This window comes from Carassius carassius, chromosome 3 (genome assembly GCF_963082965.1).
Source record: "Carassius carassius chromosome 3, fCarCar2.1, whole genome shotgun sequence".
Classification (NCBI taxonomy): Eukaryota; Metazoa; Chordata; class Actinopteri; order Cypriniformes; family Cyprinidae; genus Carassius; species Carassius carassius.
The window spans coordinates 6,619,292-6,635,677 of NC_081757.1; the positions used below are offsets into that span (position 1 = coordinate 6,619,292).

Genomic DNA, 16,386 nt, shown 5'->3' on the forward strand with positions numbered 1-16,386 from the left:
AATTCATCCAGTGAAAACATATCGTACACTTTATAATTAAACAAACCTTTGTCGGACTCGGTCACTATCTTACAGCTGTAGTTCTACCGATTATGCCTAAACAATACAGCTCTTTTCATTTATAATCTCTTTAATCTCTTTTGGTTTTTTGTGATAACAGCACACACTATGATTGGAACTGCTGTACAAATAACCCAAAGAGTGCGTGTTTGTGCTCTCCGGCCCGTCTGTAGGCAGGGCTTGTGTTCGGCACAACAGGCGACAGTGTTCTCCATAAGCATTGCCTTCTCAGAGGTACACAGCGGACAGTTTGAGGCCTGGCATGGACATGATCATCAATGCAGCGTTGTGCATTGTTAATGGATTTAAAACTGTGCACGACCGCTTGGTTTTTTGAGGGTGTGAACATAATTAGTCCCTGGCTAGGATGGATACGTGAACTCCTCTTGGGTCAAATCAGAAGCCATTTCTCTGGTTCCTCACGTTTTCCTCCTGTATTCCCTCCCTCTAGGGATCCTTTGTTGACCGTCTTTCTCCCCCGTCCGATCTTGCATCACCTGTGTGACCCTGTAGCTGGGTTATAACAAAGGCGAAAGAGCTTTCCAGCTGAGTGAATAACCATCAGCGGTGCAGGTCGCTTTAATACAGGCTTTCTATTGTGGGAGCTTTGTACAGGTTGCTGTTCAGTAGCAGTACTGACCGTAACTTGAGATCTGTGTAAACATTTCCAGTAGACTGTATGTATTCACCCTTTCAGTGCCTCAGATCAAAAGCTGACATATAGTAGGTAAGCATGCATGGCATTATTGGGCCTCTTTAGTATAATACAGACTGAAAGTGGACTTTGAAAAATAAAGTACGGTATTGATGATACAATAGATTGCTGAGACTTTTTTTTTTTTTAGCACCAACCACCAAGCTTTATGTGAACTGTAATAGGACTGCTTTGTCTGTTGATCTGCTTAAAACAAATGAAGAATGGCAAAACTCATTCCCTCTCAGTGCTTTTACATCTGCAATGTGATAAAAGACAATTATGTTCATATACATTAGCGTTCAAAAATATTTTTGTAAATATTCTCATTCAGGCTTTATTTGATATTATTAGTCATATTTAGAAAAATTATAAAGTTTTAATTTTATCTAGTTTAATATATAATATTAAAATGTCATTTATTCCTGTCATTAAATCTGAATTTTCAGCATAATTGCTACATGATACTTCAGAAATCATTTTAATATTCTGATTTGCTGCTAAAGATTCTTATATTTCTTATTATTATCAATGTTAAAAACAGGGAACCGCAATACTTCAAAGTTCCCTAATCAGCAAGATGTCCCCGTGACAATTTATTTATGTTTATTTATTAATGTATTGCTAGAATAAAATAATTAATTTCTTAAAAAATGGACCATTTTTTTTTATTTATAATTATTAGTTTAAAGAGCGCAACAATTTGGATATTTATTCTACTGGATACCATTGTTTATGGTTTGACAATGATTTAAAAAATATATATATTTGCTAGAATTTTGTTTCATTAAATGCTACGTTTTCTTTAGTTATTTTTTCCCACTTTTTTTCCTACAAAAAAGAAAACTGCAACAAGCTATAACATATAACTGAATTTATTCATAATCACACTTTTTTTTTATATTTTTTTAAATTATGGTATACGAAAAAAAAAAACTGATTGTTGTCAAAACATTCTTAAAGATGCTTTCAAAATATCACAAGTTAGTATTTATTTATTTCCATAAATGTCTTTTTAAAATTAAACTTAACTTTTTATTAAGGGAGTGAGTTGACTGCCTCTCAGTGTTTTCCTTTATTTTACACCAGACTCAGACGTAGCTTATCTTATTTGAGCTGGATCTGTTTTATAAGCTGGGTTTTATAATTGGTTCGAATTCAGCCAGTGTTAGTTTGTTTGTGGGGAGCATCTCCGCATTGGATCCTGATCGCTGAAGCCGCCGTCGTCCCTCAGGGCCGGTGTGAGGTGCTGTGTGGTCTGTGATGAGTGAGATGCAGCTGTTATGGTGTCCACAAACCACAGACTGAGCTCTAAACTCATATATGCTGCAGTCTCTGAGCGCGTGTGAGCAAAGCTGCTGCTTCTGTTTCCCTTTCGCTTCATGCATTCATTAGAAACACTCAGCTACACTCCCCTTTTCTGCAATGAAAAAATAAAAAACTCATCAAATTTTTCATGCAGTCTGATGTTTATATTTACTTTGAATGTATCAGACAGCTTTTTTCGTTCATACAGTCACATGCACAAGACCATATCTTCCTCTTTCTGTCCCCAGATGCACAGAGACAAAGACACACTGAGTTCCAGTGATTCCCAGAAGAGACACAGCTTATCCACAGGTAAGATCACACTTCCTTGAGGTCATGTTGTCGGTTATGTAAATCAATACTAATAATATACCTAGCAGGGTTTAATTTTAGCATATCAATATTAGCATCATTACTCCAGTCTTCAGTGTCACATGATCCTTCAGAAATCATTCTAATGTGCTGATCCGCTGCTCAGTTATTATTGGTACTAAATTATTAGTAATAGTTCTTAATTATTATTCATGTGAAAAACCTTGCTGAATAAATAATAATAATTATTATTTTTTAATGTTACCACAGACTTTTGAATGATAGTGTAGCAACATTGATAAATAACAAATGTTTGTTAAGCAGCAAATCAGCATATTCGAATGATTTTTGAAGGATCATGTGACAAGGATGTAATGGGTGCTGAAAATTCAGTTTTGCCGTAATAAAAAAGAAAGAAATTCCTCATTAAAATATGTATTCAAATATTATTATATATTATTTTAGATTGTAACAATATTTTAAAATATTAATGCTTTCACTGTATTTTAAATAAAATAAAAAAATGCAGCCTTGGTGAGCAAAAGACTTAAAAACATTAAAATATCTGAATTATGATAACTTTTTACCAAATTTTTTTTTTACTTTTTATAACACTACAGTACAACAATAATTTGTTAAAGGAGCATTGCGTAGGTTCTGAAATTTCTAACCATTACTGACACCAGTGGCCGTTAGAGGAACTGCAGCCAGTCTCATGCTCGTTCTCAGTGCGCACGCTCTTTTTTTTTTTTTAACTTACGAGGAGTGTCCGTGGGTGTCTGAATTGTGCTGGAGGCTGGTCGCTTCTTTCCATCCGCAGAGTCCATTTGAAAACACTATTGCCGCTGCTTACTATAATGGCTGGCGTGCCGTACGGCTGTAAGCCCAAGTAGACGAGAATGCGCATGAAGTCACATTTTGTGAATTTTCGCGCCAATTCAGGCCCGACTCCTCCACACACAATTAAGCCTACAGGCTGATAGAGGCAACCGTGGTGGACAGTCGAGGTGTTTTTTCTTTTTTTTACATCATGGTTGGCTCATACATGTACAAATGAAAACTCTATCTTAAAGATTTTTTTTAAGTAAAAACCTCCACATAGCTCCTTTAACATTAAGTAACTGCATTAGTTAACAAACTAACAATGAAAAATACTTCTAAAGCATTTATTAATCATAGTTGATGTTCATTTCAACATTTATTATGATTTTATTAAAATAAAATACAAATTGTGGCAGTTAATATTATTTAATGTATCTTAACTGACATGAAGTAACAATAAACAGTATTTTTTTGTTTGTAAACAAAGCACTGTAACAAATAAACTGCTCATTGATAATGCTTTTTAGTTAATCCATTAACCAATGTGACCTTATTTTAAAGTGTTACCAAAGTTTTGATAGCAAACAATTGTTTTAAGCTGTCAATTTTTAATTATATTAAACGGCTTTTATTTTATTCTTTGAGCTTATGTTGTAAGTTGTAACATGTGAACGTCATTTTCTCTCCGATTAATTTGTGAGTCACATTGCTCATGTGCTTCATGTGATGAGTGGTGTTTTGTGTGGCGTGTGTGCTTACTTCCTTGACTGTTAGGATGCTGTCTGTGTAGGCAGTATACAGTTAAGCCACGGTTACTTGTACAAAAACATTTCCACCCTCTCTCTGACCATTAGAATTGAAAGGGCTGTTTTGGTATTCGTACCTTTAAGAATTCTATACAGAATGTAAATGACTTCTGTTAAGATTGGCTAGATTCCCAGAGAGGTTTCATTTTGAGGTTCCTCATGAATTATGAGGAATTGTGCGGTGCACAAGGAGCAGATGATGGTAATCACAAGTGCTAATATAGTGGAGCATGATGACATTGTTTATCTGTACTTGTAACTATGAACTATTCTGAATACCTTTAACACAACAGTAGTGTCTGGTACAGAAAGTTTTAGGTTTTTTGTTTGTTTTTTCACTTATTGTGAACATAAGTGGCCATAGCTTGCTTTTTTCCAGTTAGACTCTTCTGACTGGATCGTCTTGAACTCACAGCTTTATCACATATCACTTTATCACTTATCACTGCTATTTTTTTGTAAATGTAGGAAGTGGGTTGAGATTTATAAATCACTTCTTTGCAAGCGTCAAACATGTTTACAACATTTAACAATTTTGCAATATAGTTGCATGGTTTCAGTTTTGTCAGTGCAGTGCTTTTAAAACCATCATAAATAAAAAAATATATATTTTAGCATTTTATTTAAAGTAAAAATTTTCATTAACAATTGTTTTATTGTATTTTATTATTTATTTATAAAAAAAAATTATTGTTTACTTTTTAGTTAAACTGAAAAAAAAAAAAAAATATATATATATATATATTAGGGGTGTAACGGTACGCAAAAATCACGGTTCGGTACGTACCTCGGTTTTAAAGTCACGGTTGGTTCATTTTCGATACAGTAAGGGAAAGAAATGCAAACATTGGCCAAGGTAGCAGCCATACATAAACAACATATTAAAATGCTACATACAAGATAGCAGGCATACATAAACATAACATAGCTAAAAACATACACACATCCAATCATTCAAAAATCATTCAAATACAAGGACCTCTCAAGAAAAACAACTACACTTCATGTTGAGCATAAATATAAAGCCTACTGATAAAGGACACCGTCAACAGTATTGACGGCAAAATAGACTATGTTTGACAGGTGCAATATTTAAAAAATCAATAATTATTAATTTATTTTTTAAATTACATTTATATCTGAATTTATGTCAACCTATAGACATTCAAACATCAAAGTGTCATGAATTAACATGTATCTGTGTACAAAATGACATATAAACATATTTTCCTATTCTATTTTGCCTGGAAACGCTTCCAACACGCTTGCGTGTCACGTGAAAAATAGGCATCAGTTTTATTTTTAGCATGCACGCGTTTTCCGCGCGGCTCGAGCCGCGCCTGAGATGCGCGTCTCACACAGGCAGTCTGCAAGCTCTAACCTGTTAACATGGGAGCTGAATTAAAAACGGACACGCCACGCAGCTGAGACGCTTGCGCCACGCATCCAGTGTGTCACCGGCCTTAGAATCATCTGCAGGGCCGGATTTGCGCTAAACGTGGAGACTTCCGCCACTTAATATGTTCGTAATATATATATAATTTTATATATATATATATTTACTTTATATAATATATATAAAATATATATATATATGTGGAAAAAATGATTAATAATAGCTCTTTATTATTATTCATGTGAAATGTCATTCTAATTTCATGGTTCAAGATTCATCACAAATTTATTAAACATTTTAAATATTTAATTTACATTTTCGGAACTTTCGTCATTTACTAATGTTCTAAAAAATATATGTTTTTTACTTTTCTACTTTTATTAACATGCAAAAAAGTATTTTTATTTTAAAATATTTTATTTTAATTTTTATTTAATTTATTTAATTTTAATTTTATTTTATTTTATTTTATTTTATTTTATTTTATTTTATTTTATTTTATTTTATTTTATTTTATTTTATTTTATTTTATTTTATTTTATTTTATTTTATTTTATTTTATTTTATTTTATTTTATTTTATTTTATTTTATTTTATTTTATTTTATTTTATTTTATTTTATTTTATTTTATTTTATTTAAAAGCTGCAGGGCCACAATGTTTACAGTTTCAAAGTACTGGGACAAGAGACATTTTTTAACATATAAAATATTTTTTACTTTTCTACTTTCATTAACATGCAAAAAGTATTTTTATTTTATTTTTCAATGTTTTAAAGAAGCAGAGCCACAATGTTTACTGTTTCCAAGTACTGGGACATATTAATAAAAATACTGAAATATACCTGGGATTATATATAGATACAATAAGCTGACTTTCTTCTCAGAGGCCTGTCATGACCTGTGTTTATGTTGACAGTTGTTTATCAGCAGCTGAGGTCATGACGTTTGCTTTTACTCCAGCATTGACACACGTAGAGAAAGGGCAGCTGTGGCGGTCCCTCTTTCACATCCCAAAACATGGAGCCACCTGTGTGTTGTGTGACAGCTGACAAAGCTCACACTCTCTTGATAGATCTCCGAGTGCTGATCCCAGCCTTCACATTCTATGGAAGTAAAATAATGACTTATGTCTTTGAAACAAAAAAGCATGCTGAATAGCACTATCTGAAAAAATAATGCATTAAATTAACAGTACTTGCATTTTAATACCTTGTATTTCCAGGGCTTGCATCTTTAGGTCCTGAAATTTAATATAGTTGTTCGTTTAAGCTGTGAATATTTCAATTAAAAATATTTCACACACTTTTTCATAATTAAAAAATCACTAATTCATATTCACGTTCCAGAATTCACTTCCAAAATATTAAATCGGTTAAAAAATACGATGTATAATATTCGACAGGCAAATTTCGGTCCATTTTATTTCACTTTCCAAATTCGCTTCCACAAATTCAGTGGTTAAAATTCGGCAGATAATTCGCCCTTTCACATCCGGGAGCTGCAGGAATAGCAGTAGAGCACAGAGGCATAATCTCCAACTGCTGTCAATTGCTCACCAGCAGGTGGTGCAAGCGGCTTCTGATGAAGACCAAAGCAACAGGTGGATTAAGTAATACAGTTACAAAAACTGATCTGCAGAAATTAAGCAAGCGCTAAGTAGAAGTTTTGATTATCGGGGCATGTGGAAAAGCTGATTGTGCGTATGTTTATTTCAACCTCTTTGCTGTTACCAAGTAAGCAGCATTCAAAGGAGATTATAATGGTGTTTTACCCAATGCTTGAATTACAGAACTAACATTACATCTAAGGAAGACACATATTGCTTTCGGTTGTTTAGTTTCAGTAACTTTGTGTCATGGCTTTTGCGTCGCTGTGCTGTACCCTAATACTGGGGATCCCCTCACGTCACACTCCAGGATTCCCCAATGACTCCCTCAATCAGCTAATACTGCGATATAAGACCTCAGAATACATTTTATTGATGATTATGCAAACTATATAGACAGTTAAGCAGATGTAAAATATGAACGAACGCTCAAGGTTTCACGCGGTTTCCCTCAGAAATCTGTTAAAGAAAAGAAAACACATTAGCCTATGTGGCTCAGCGCACTAACAGTGAGCGATTAAAAGACAAACTCGCATCTTACTGATGATGCAAACTATATACAGACTGATGAGGATATGAACGCAAGTTACGGAACAAGAAAAAGTGCATGTTATATATATAAAATAATTTATTTAAAAAATAATTAATGAATGACTAAGGGGCCATTCACGTATTGCGCCTAATAACGCATGGAAAAGGCTATGCGCGCCGCTTTCTCCTTTTTTCCAAAGCGCTCGGGCAGAAGCTCTCCTGAGGCTAAGCAACAATGACCTGCTCTCTCCATGAAGACGCGGAAATTTCAGCAAAGGATAAATGGATTTGCAGCACAAAAGAAAAAAAATTTGAAATTTATTTCAAAATGGCAATCCATATACAGCTATGATCAGCAGTTCCTTCATCTTGGCTGAGCTTTAAACGTTTACGGGAAAGGATGAAGCTGAATGTTTAGTTCTTGTCACATAACCTGCGGTGCGCTTGTGGCATTATGAAAGTTGAGATGTTTTTAACTCGATGCAGTGCGGACGCGCCTGGAAAAAACGGGCGCGTCGCGGCGCGTTGCGGCGCATCGCACCGCGTGCGCATCGCGACCGCGTCGCTTCCATTATGAGCGCGCATACCGCGCACCTACATTGGAAATAACGAACTTGAGCATGCAAAAGACGCGATATGTGAACGCCCCCTAAGAACTGCAGGCTTCTACTTCAAATATGCCGTGGAGAATCACAGAAAGTGACCGAATTCAAGAACATTGTTGCGGCATCTCTCAAGCAACGAATAAACACGGCTAACTTGGAGAATGCAGTGAAAACTCCTCTTCTCGTGTCTGCCCTAGACCCTCGGCACAAACATCTCAGGTTTCTCGATGAAAACATGAGAGAAGTAAGAAAAAAAACACTTTTTTTGAACATCATCAGAACATTTTTCTTGATGCGAGTGGTGCGGATGCAGCCGCCGTCACCAACGATGAAGAGGATGCAATGCCCACTCGTTGGAAAAGGCTGAGCCAGTTCTTCAGCGATGATTACAGAGAGTCCAGCCGAGACGAGTGGGAACAGTTCTTGCTGGAGCCATGTATTCCATGTATTCCACCAGATGAGGATCCCATTTAGTGGTGAAACGAAAACACGAAGCGCTTCACAAAACTTATTCGCTTAGCACACCGTTATTTGTGAGTCCCGACAACGTCTGTGCCGTCAGAGCGCGTTTTCTCCGCGGCCGGCCTTAGTGTTAACAGACTAAGGAGCCGACTTTCCCCCGATCATGTTTTCATGCCCATATTTCTTAACAAGAACATGTAAAACAATAGAAAAAAAAGCAAAAAAGATTTGCTGACAGTTTAAAAGTTAAGTGTAAAATAGCCTAATTGCTGCATGCTGCTTTACGTTTTTTCTTTGTTCACTTATTATTATTATTTTTTTGCTTTTAATTTGTACTTTTATTTGTTTGCACGCATTGTTAAAGGTTTTCAGCTACAAAACACGATGTGTAATGTTCAAGCTTATTGTGTGTAAGCTTGTTCAAAATGTCGAAAACAAATGTTGCTGAAAAATAACGTATGACTCATTAAACTTAATTTAAATAAACGAATATTCGAATATTCTTTTTTTTGTGAGCTCAAATATTCGAATGTGATATTTGTAGAAAATGCCCATCCCTAGTAAATAATTGTATACTGTAAATATATGAAGGGAGGTATTGGCAAAATCTCACCTGTAGAAAATCACTATGAGAAAATACAAGATTAAGAATTTGACTGTGTTATTTAAAATTTTTATTAAAACACATTGGACCTTTTAACCCAGTCAGTGGAATTGTCAGACGGTCCCTTGGGTGCGGTAGCACGTCAATAATTTCTTCAGTTTAAATTTTCAGAATATACCTAGATTGTTTTTAACTCATTTTTTTATGTTAATATAAATTGGTTGCATATTGTTAAAACTAATCATGGTATTGATATCTTTGTGTGACTGTCGACTTTATAGATCAGCGGTAATGGAAATCAATTATAAAGAAAATGCAGCGCATTGGATTCTTTTTGACCCAATTTGCTTGCCTGTATATAGTTTGCATAATCATCAATAAAATCTATTCTGAGATCTGAGGTCTTATATCACAGTATTATTTGACTGAGAAGCATTACTCGTCATTGGGGAATCCTGGAGTGTGATGTGAGGGGATCCCCAGTATTACAGCTCAGCGACGCAAAAGCCATGACACAAAGTTACGGAAACTAAACAACCGAAAGCAATATGTGTCTTCCTTAGATGTAATGTTAGTTCTGTAATTCAGCGTTGGGTAAAACACCATTATAATCTCCTTTGAATGCTGCTTGCTTGGTAACAGCAAAGAGGTTGAAATAAACATACACACAATCAGCTTTTCCACATGCCCCGATAATCAAAACTTCTACTTAGCGCTTGCTTAATTTCTGCAGATCAGTTTTTGTAACTGTATTACTTAATCCACCTGTTGCTTTGGTCTTCATCAGAAGCCGCTTGCACCACCTGCTGGTGAGCAATTGACAGCAGTTGGAGATTATGCCTCTGTGCTCTACTGCTATTCCTGCAGCTCCCGGATGTGAAAGGGCGAATTATCTGCCGAATTTTTACCACTGAATTTGTGGAAGCGAATTTGTAAAGTAAAATAAAATGGACCGAAATTTGCCTGTTGAATATTATACATCGTATTTTTTAACCGATTTAATATTTTGGAAGTGAATTCTGGAACGTGAATATGAATTATTGATTTTTTAATTATGAAAAGGTGTGTGAAATATTTTCAATTTAAATATTCACAGCTTAAATGAACAACTATATAAAATTTCATGTCCTAACAATGCTAGCCCTGGAAATTCAAGGCATTAAAATGCAAGTACTGTTAATGCAATGCATTATTTTTCAGTTAGTGCTATTCAGCATGCTTTTTTGTTTCAAAGACATAAGTCATTATTTTACTTCCATAACATTCGCTCTCTTCTCTGACTCTATATACTTACACAGAGAGTGTGCTGCACTTTGAATGACTAGACGAAAGTGAAAGTGAGAGAGGAAGGGAAACAGGCGGTATTTTTCTAGGTGATGGAATCTGTTGAGGCTTATCATGATGGTTTTGTCTCCCACGTGATATGGTTTTGTTACCCACGCGACGGTATGGTACTGACAGATGAATCAGATACATTTCTTATGAAGACTGTCAGACTTCGCTGTCGTGAATACATGTGCTGTTGTACGAAGATCTGTTCTGAAGAGGAAATCGCATGTTTTGTTTAAGAGGACATTGGGCTTTAGTAAGAGACAGTTATGACTGATTTTAACTGGATAAACAATAAAAAAAATTTTTTGCACAGCTTTTTATAGTAGCTGTACATTGGTCTGTCATTGTGTAAAACTGTGTGTTTGTTGCAGAAAGTTCACAGTATCCTGAGTTTCACACTTGCAATTCAGAAACGGTCCCATTTCGAGACTCAGGAAGCGATACGGATGGATTTCTCAGTCCCGACACTGGAGAAGACAACATCTTCAGAAAGGTGAGAGAAAGATTTGTACCTTTTCTGAAGAAGTGTGAGTTGTTTGCCACATTGGGCATTGTTATGTGGTTGCTTACTGCTTAAGTTTTTAATTTATTTTATTTTATTATTATACGTTTTTATTTTTTAGTTTATTTTTATTTATTTATTTATTTTTTTTGATTTTTACATTTTTAAATTGTATTTTTTCTGGTCCACCAATAAAAATTGTTAGTCTGTTCGCTTAAAAAATAATAGGGCACAACAAGCTGCATGATTTGCGGTTTCATCCATGTCTGTGCAGAATGTGCAATGACTCATGCATAAGAGCTTTGAAAAGTCCCTAACTTTAAGTATGAGGAATAATAAAAGCGATTCCTTATTAAAAAAATTTTGATAATACGATCCTTTTGCAAGGACTGTATATGTTGTAAATTAATAATTAAAAAGAAAAGCTTTTCAAATAATATTTAAAAACATATTTCTTGCATTTTATATATAAAAAAGGTCTGTTTCTACTCAGCATTACAGTACTACTAGATATAAAACAATAAACCAATCGAATAAAAAAGTTGTGATTAATGTCACGATTTTGGACCAGTCTTTAGAATAAAGAATACAGTACATGAGTAATAATGAGACATTCAGTATGTATGTACTGTATGTATGTATATTTTAATTTAATTTAATAATTTAATTTTATAATATATTTTTTCTCTCTCTCTGTAAAGTGCACCCATTTGTGAACCCAAAAAACACTAATAACCACATAATGCAGAGAAGAAATTAAGAATTATGATACATATCCGATGATGCACGCTGAATTGGTCATTCTTGTGTTCATGTGACACCAGGTCTGGGTTTTTTTGTTGGTGATTTTTAGGACACCTAAATGTTAAAATCCACCGGAGGGTTTTTTTCCACTGGGTCACGTGGTTCTAAGTTCTCTAGAACCCTTTTAAACCTCTTGCACACTCACACACACACGCTTATAAACCACCCCCTCTGCTTCCTTGTACACATGCTCAATAGAAGCTGTTTCAGGGGCACATGAATAGAGGGCTTTCATCCCCCCAGAGCACTGACAAAAACCTCAGTGTGTGTCAGAAGCTCAAATCCTCTTCCCCTTGTCTCTCATGGCACCAGCGCTTGACACAATAGACTCATCAAAACCTCACCACTGCTTTAAGTTTAGGTTTTAGAGATCATAGGTTACGGTCTGTGTGTGTCACAGGATGCCTGGATGGATGAAAATTAGGAGTCTGTGAGTGTGTGTTGGTGTGTAGACGTCTCGGTCAGTCTAGCAGACTCATTTCAGCCTTCTGATGATTCAGTGACATACTTTTCACTTTAAAGTGACAGACAGAAGTGTGAGAGATGCACACAAGTCTGAGGGAAACAGAGTGGACTGTAGGAGTCAGACAGGAGTGAGTGTTATTGATTCACGAGTTCACATTTACTTATAATTAAATAAAGGTTAAGCATATTTGGCGTGCTGTCCGGGGAGAGAGCTCTGAGCCCGGCAAGACTCCCGAGACTGGGGCAGTGAGGAAATACGGAAAGGCTCCTGCGGGAGCTGACACTGCTGCGGCAGTGAGGAAATACGTAAAGGCTCCTGCGGGAGCTGACACTGCTGCGGTAGTGAGGAAATACGTAAAGGCTCCTGCGGGAGCTGACACTGCTGCGGTAGTGAGGAAATACGGAAAGGCTCCTGCGGGAGCTGACGCTGCTGGGGCAGTGAGGAAATACGGAAAGGCTCCTGCGGGAGCTGACACTGCTGCGGCAGAGAGGAAATACGGAAAGGCTCCTGCGGGAGCTGACACTGCTGCGGCAGAGAGGAAATATGTAAAGGCTCCTGCGGGAGCTGACACTGCTGCGTTAGTGAGGAAATACGGAAAGGCTCCTGCGGGAGCTGACACTGCTGCAGCAGTGGGGAAATACGGAAAGGCTCCTGCGGGAGCTGACGCTGCTGCGGCAGTGGGGAAATACGTAAAGGCTCCTGCGGGAGCTGACGCTGCTGCGGCAGTGAGGAAATTCGTAAAGGCTCCTGTGGGAGCTGACGCTGCTGCGGCAGTGAGGAAATTCATAAAGGCTCCTGCGAGAGCTGAAGCTGCTGCGGCAGTGAGGAAATTCGTAAAGGCTCCTGCGGGAGCTGACGCTGCTGCGGCAGTGAGGAAATACGTAAAGGCTCCTGCGGGAGCTGGCACTGCTGCGGCAGTGAGAAAATACTTAAAGGCTCCTGCGGGAGCTGACACTGCTGTAGCAGTGGGAGAGAGATATAATGGCTCCTGAAGTAGCGGGGGGCTGTTGGATTGGGAAATGGAGATGGCTAGGGAAAAAATGGGTGGCTGATGAGGGTTTGGTGGGCTTTCTTGAGATTTAAGCAGTCTGATCGGATGTAGCTCTTAAAAGTTTCTGATGACCAGCGACCGAGTGTTTGGATCTGATGTTGGGAAAGGCCATTTTGAGCCGCTGTGGTGGCTGCACCTATTCTCAAGGAATGGCTGGAGAAATTGTCAGCTGAGATGCCGGACAGACGTAAGACAGATTTTAAGTGTTTTTGGAACCAAAAACGGGAGACAGGGCGGCTACAGTCATCTGTGAAAAGAGGGTCGGAAAGGGATTTAGCTTGGGCTTTCCTGAGCTGGAGGAAGGCTAGGAGAGTTTGGTATTGGAGAATAGGTGATTGGAGGTTAAAAATATAAATAAAGTGGCCCTTCATGGTCTGATCTGTTTTACTTCGTTTTATATGAAATGACATGGTTTCATCGTCCAGGACTGCTAGATCAAAATTGGTGGGGTGGATATTCGGTTTAAAGCTGGAAGTGGTAGTGAACTCTGAGCATCTGAGAAAGCCGAAGAAGGCTAGAATAAACATGGCATCTAGCGTTCGAGCAGTGTGGACGGAATGGTAACCTTTGCGAAGCGTAGAAATGCATTTAGTCAGGATTTCAAAGATTATGGGCTGCCTGGAGTCTGGGCGCGTGGGGTGGGCTCTTTGTATGCCTTTGATGAGAAGGGAGGTCTGTGAATTGGCTATTTGGGGTGAGGGTGAAGCAAATATGAGTTTATGGAAAAATTGGATTCCACTTAGATAGCTTTTAATGGAGCTGACTTGGAGGGTTTTGTTAATGTTGAGGTGCGATATAAATGAGGTGATGGAGAGCAGGGAAAAATCAGGGAACGGTAGATTATAGGTGGCGTGGAATGTTTTAAAGCATTTCCATGCTGTGAAGTATGACTGCAGGGTACTGGGGGAAATGGCTTGGAGAATAGAATTTCTTGAAGTTTCAAGAAGGGGTCTCAGAGGATGATTCAGAGGAATATTAGCTCTGAATAAGGAGGCACTGGGATTGGGAATGGTTCCGCCTGCGGTGCCAACAGCCTGAATTTCTGAAAGGCAAAACGAGAGAGAGAGTCAGCTATTTGGTTCTTTACCCTGGGAATGTGTTTTGCGGTTATGATGAACTGATTGGAAGCTGAAATCCAGATTAGACGTCTTAGTAAGGGCATTAAGGTGGGGGAATGAGAACGGCCGTTATTAATGCAATGTACGGTATCCTCGTTATCGCAGTGAATAGCAATGCTGGTGGTGGACCACTCTTTTCCCCATAGAAAGGCTGCCACAACGATAGGATATAGCTCGAAAAGGGCTGAGGATATTAATGGCTGGGGTAAATCTAACAGCTGGGAGGGCCATGTAGAAGCGAACCAGCGGTTTTGGTAAAATCCTCAGAAACCGATGGAGGGGGCGGCGTCTTTAAATAATTGGATGTCGGTTGGGGATGAAACCAAATCACTGTAAAAGAAGGATAATCCGTTCCATTGATTAAGGAAGGATATCCACAAACTGAGCTCGTCTCCCCATGGATTGGTTATGAATAAATGGTCCTCTAGCTCGTGAACGGAGGTCGTGAGAGAGAGGAGGTGAGAGAAGAAGGGGCGGCCTTGAGGGATTATGCGCATCGCGAAATTTAAATGACCGAGGACGGATAGCAGCTCACGTTTGGAGCAATTTGGATTTGCTAAGAGAGTGGAAGCCACCAGAATAGTTCTGTCGATTTTTTCCTGGGGTAGAGAAGCTTGAAACTTTTGTTAATCTAGGTTGATTCCCAAAAATTCGATGGAAGTGCTTGGACCTGAAGTTTTTTCCTGAGTGAGGGGAATCCTGAGCGCTTCGAAAACCTTTTGAGTTGTCATGAGGCTTGCTGCCTGGATGGAGTCAGGCGGTGATATGATTAAGAAATCGTCTAAGAGGTGAATTAGCTAGGGTACGGCGTAATTGTTGGAAAGGATCCAGCAAATTGCTTCTGACAACATGTCAAAAATCTTTGGGCTGCTTCTGCAGCCGAACGTGAGGCGGACGGAAAAGTCAAATTTCTTTCTCCAGCAGACGCCGAATAAGTGCCAAAAATCTGGGTGGATGGGCATCACTTTAAACGCAGAGGTGATGTCGACTTTGGCCATCCAAGCGCCGCGTCCTGCGTCTTTGATCATAGTGATGACTTGGTCGATGTCGTGGTAGTGAAGAGAAAATTCATCGAGTGGGATGAGGCTGTTAATGCTCGGGAGCGGGGAATTATGTGGGGAAGAAAGATCGATTATGAGGCATTTTTTACCAGAAAATTTTCTAGTTGCTACGCCTATGGGGCTGACGCGGAAGATGTTGAAGGGGGGAACGGAAAAAGGGCTGATCATGAAATCAGCGTCTATTTCTTTCTTAATTAATTCTTTCTTTTTGTACAGGACAAATCAAGCGGGCGTGAGCGCCGCCGCAAAAGTTGCAAATATGCATGACTGGCAGCGTTGTCTTGATCACCTGCCGGCATTGAAGCTGATGCAGAGTTGCCTGCCAGAGAAAGAAGGGGGGGCGGCGATTAGTGGAATTGGGGAGGGAACGATTGTTTGGGAAATTAGGTACATAGCTGGTGGACTTGGGCTGGGATGGTTCAGCACAGGGAGGAATGGATGGGTTGGGTTATATATATATAATTATTGTAATCTAAATCTCAAGCTTTTAAAGAATATGAGCTTCTTTATTTCATTTAACAAAAACAAAGTTTTTTCTTAGATGAAAAACTTACAACAAACTTTAACAAAAATTTGAAATGTTGCTTTGGCATCTAAATGAAATAAAATAAGTTGACTAATTTATTTTTTTAATTCAGTTAAATTCAGATTTAAAGTTAAAAAGAAATGTATAAAAATGACAAAAGCACGAAACAAAATTTCTAAAATTTGAGAATGGTATATAAATGATAGCGATAGAATCAGCATAGTTCTATCATAAAGAACATAGAATCTTTTCAAATATTTTTTTCCTGTCATACTGTGATACACTTAAAAAAAAAATTATATACTTGATTACTTGTAA

At 37.7% G+C, this 16,386-nt stretch overlaps 1 protein-coding gene across 1 annotated transcript in view; it reads left to right on the forward strand.

The window, feature by feature from the left end:
* Positions 1 to 16,386, forward strand: part of LOC132128713 (A-kinase anchor protein 13-like) — a 68,326-nt gene that overhangs the window by 38,491 nt on the left and 13,449 nt on the right. Inside the window, exons 9-10 of the mRNA XM_059540188.1 lie at positions 2,311 to 2,374; positions 10,912 to 11,033. Of these exons, the coding sequence (XP_059396171.1) occupies positions 2,311 to 2,374; positions 10,912 to 11,033 (186 nt within the window). The remainder of the gene's footprint in view (positions 1 to 2,310; positions 2,375 to 10,911; positions 11,034 to 16,386) is intronic.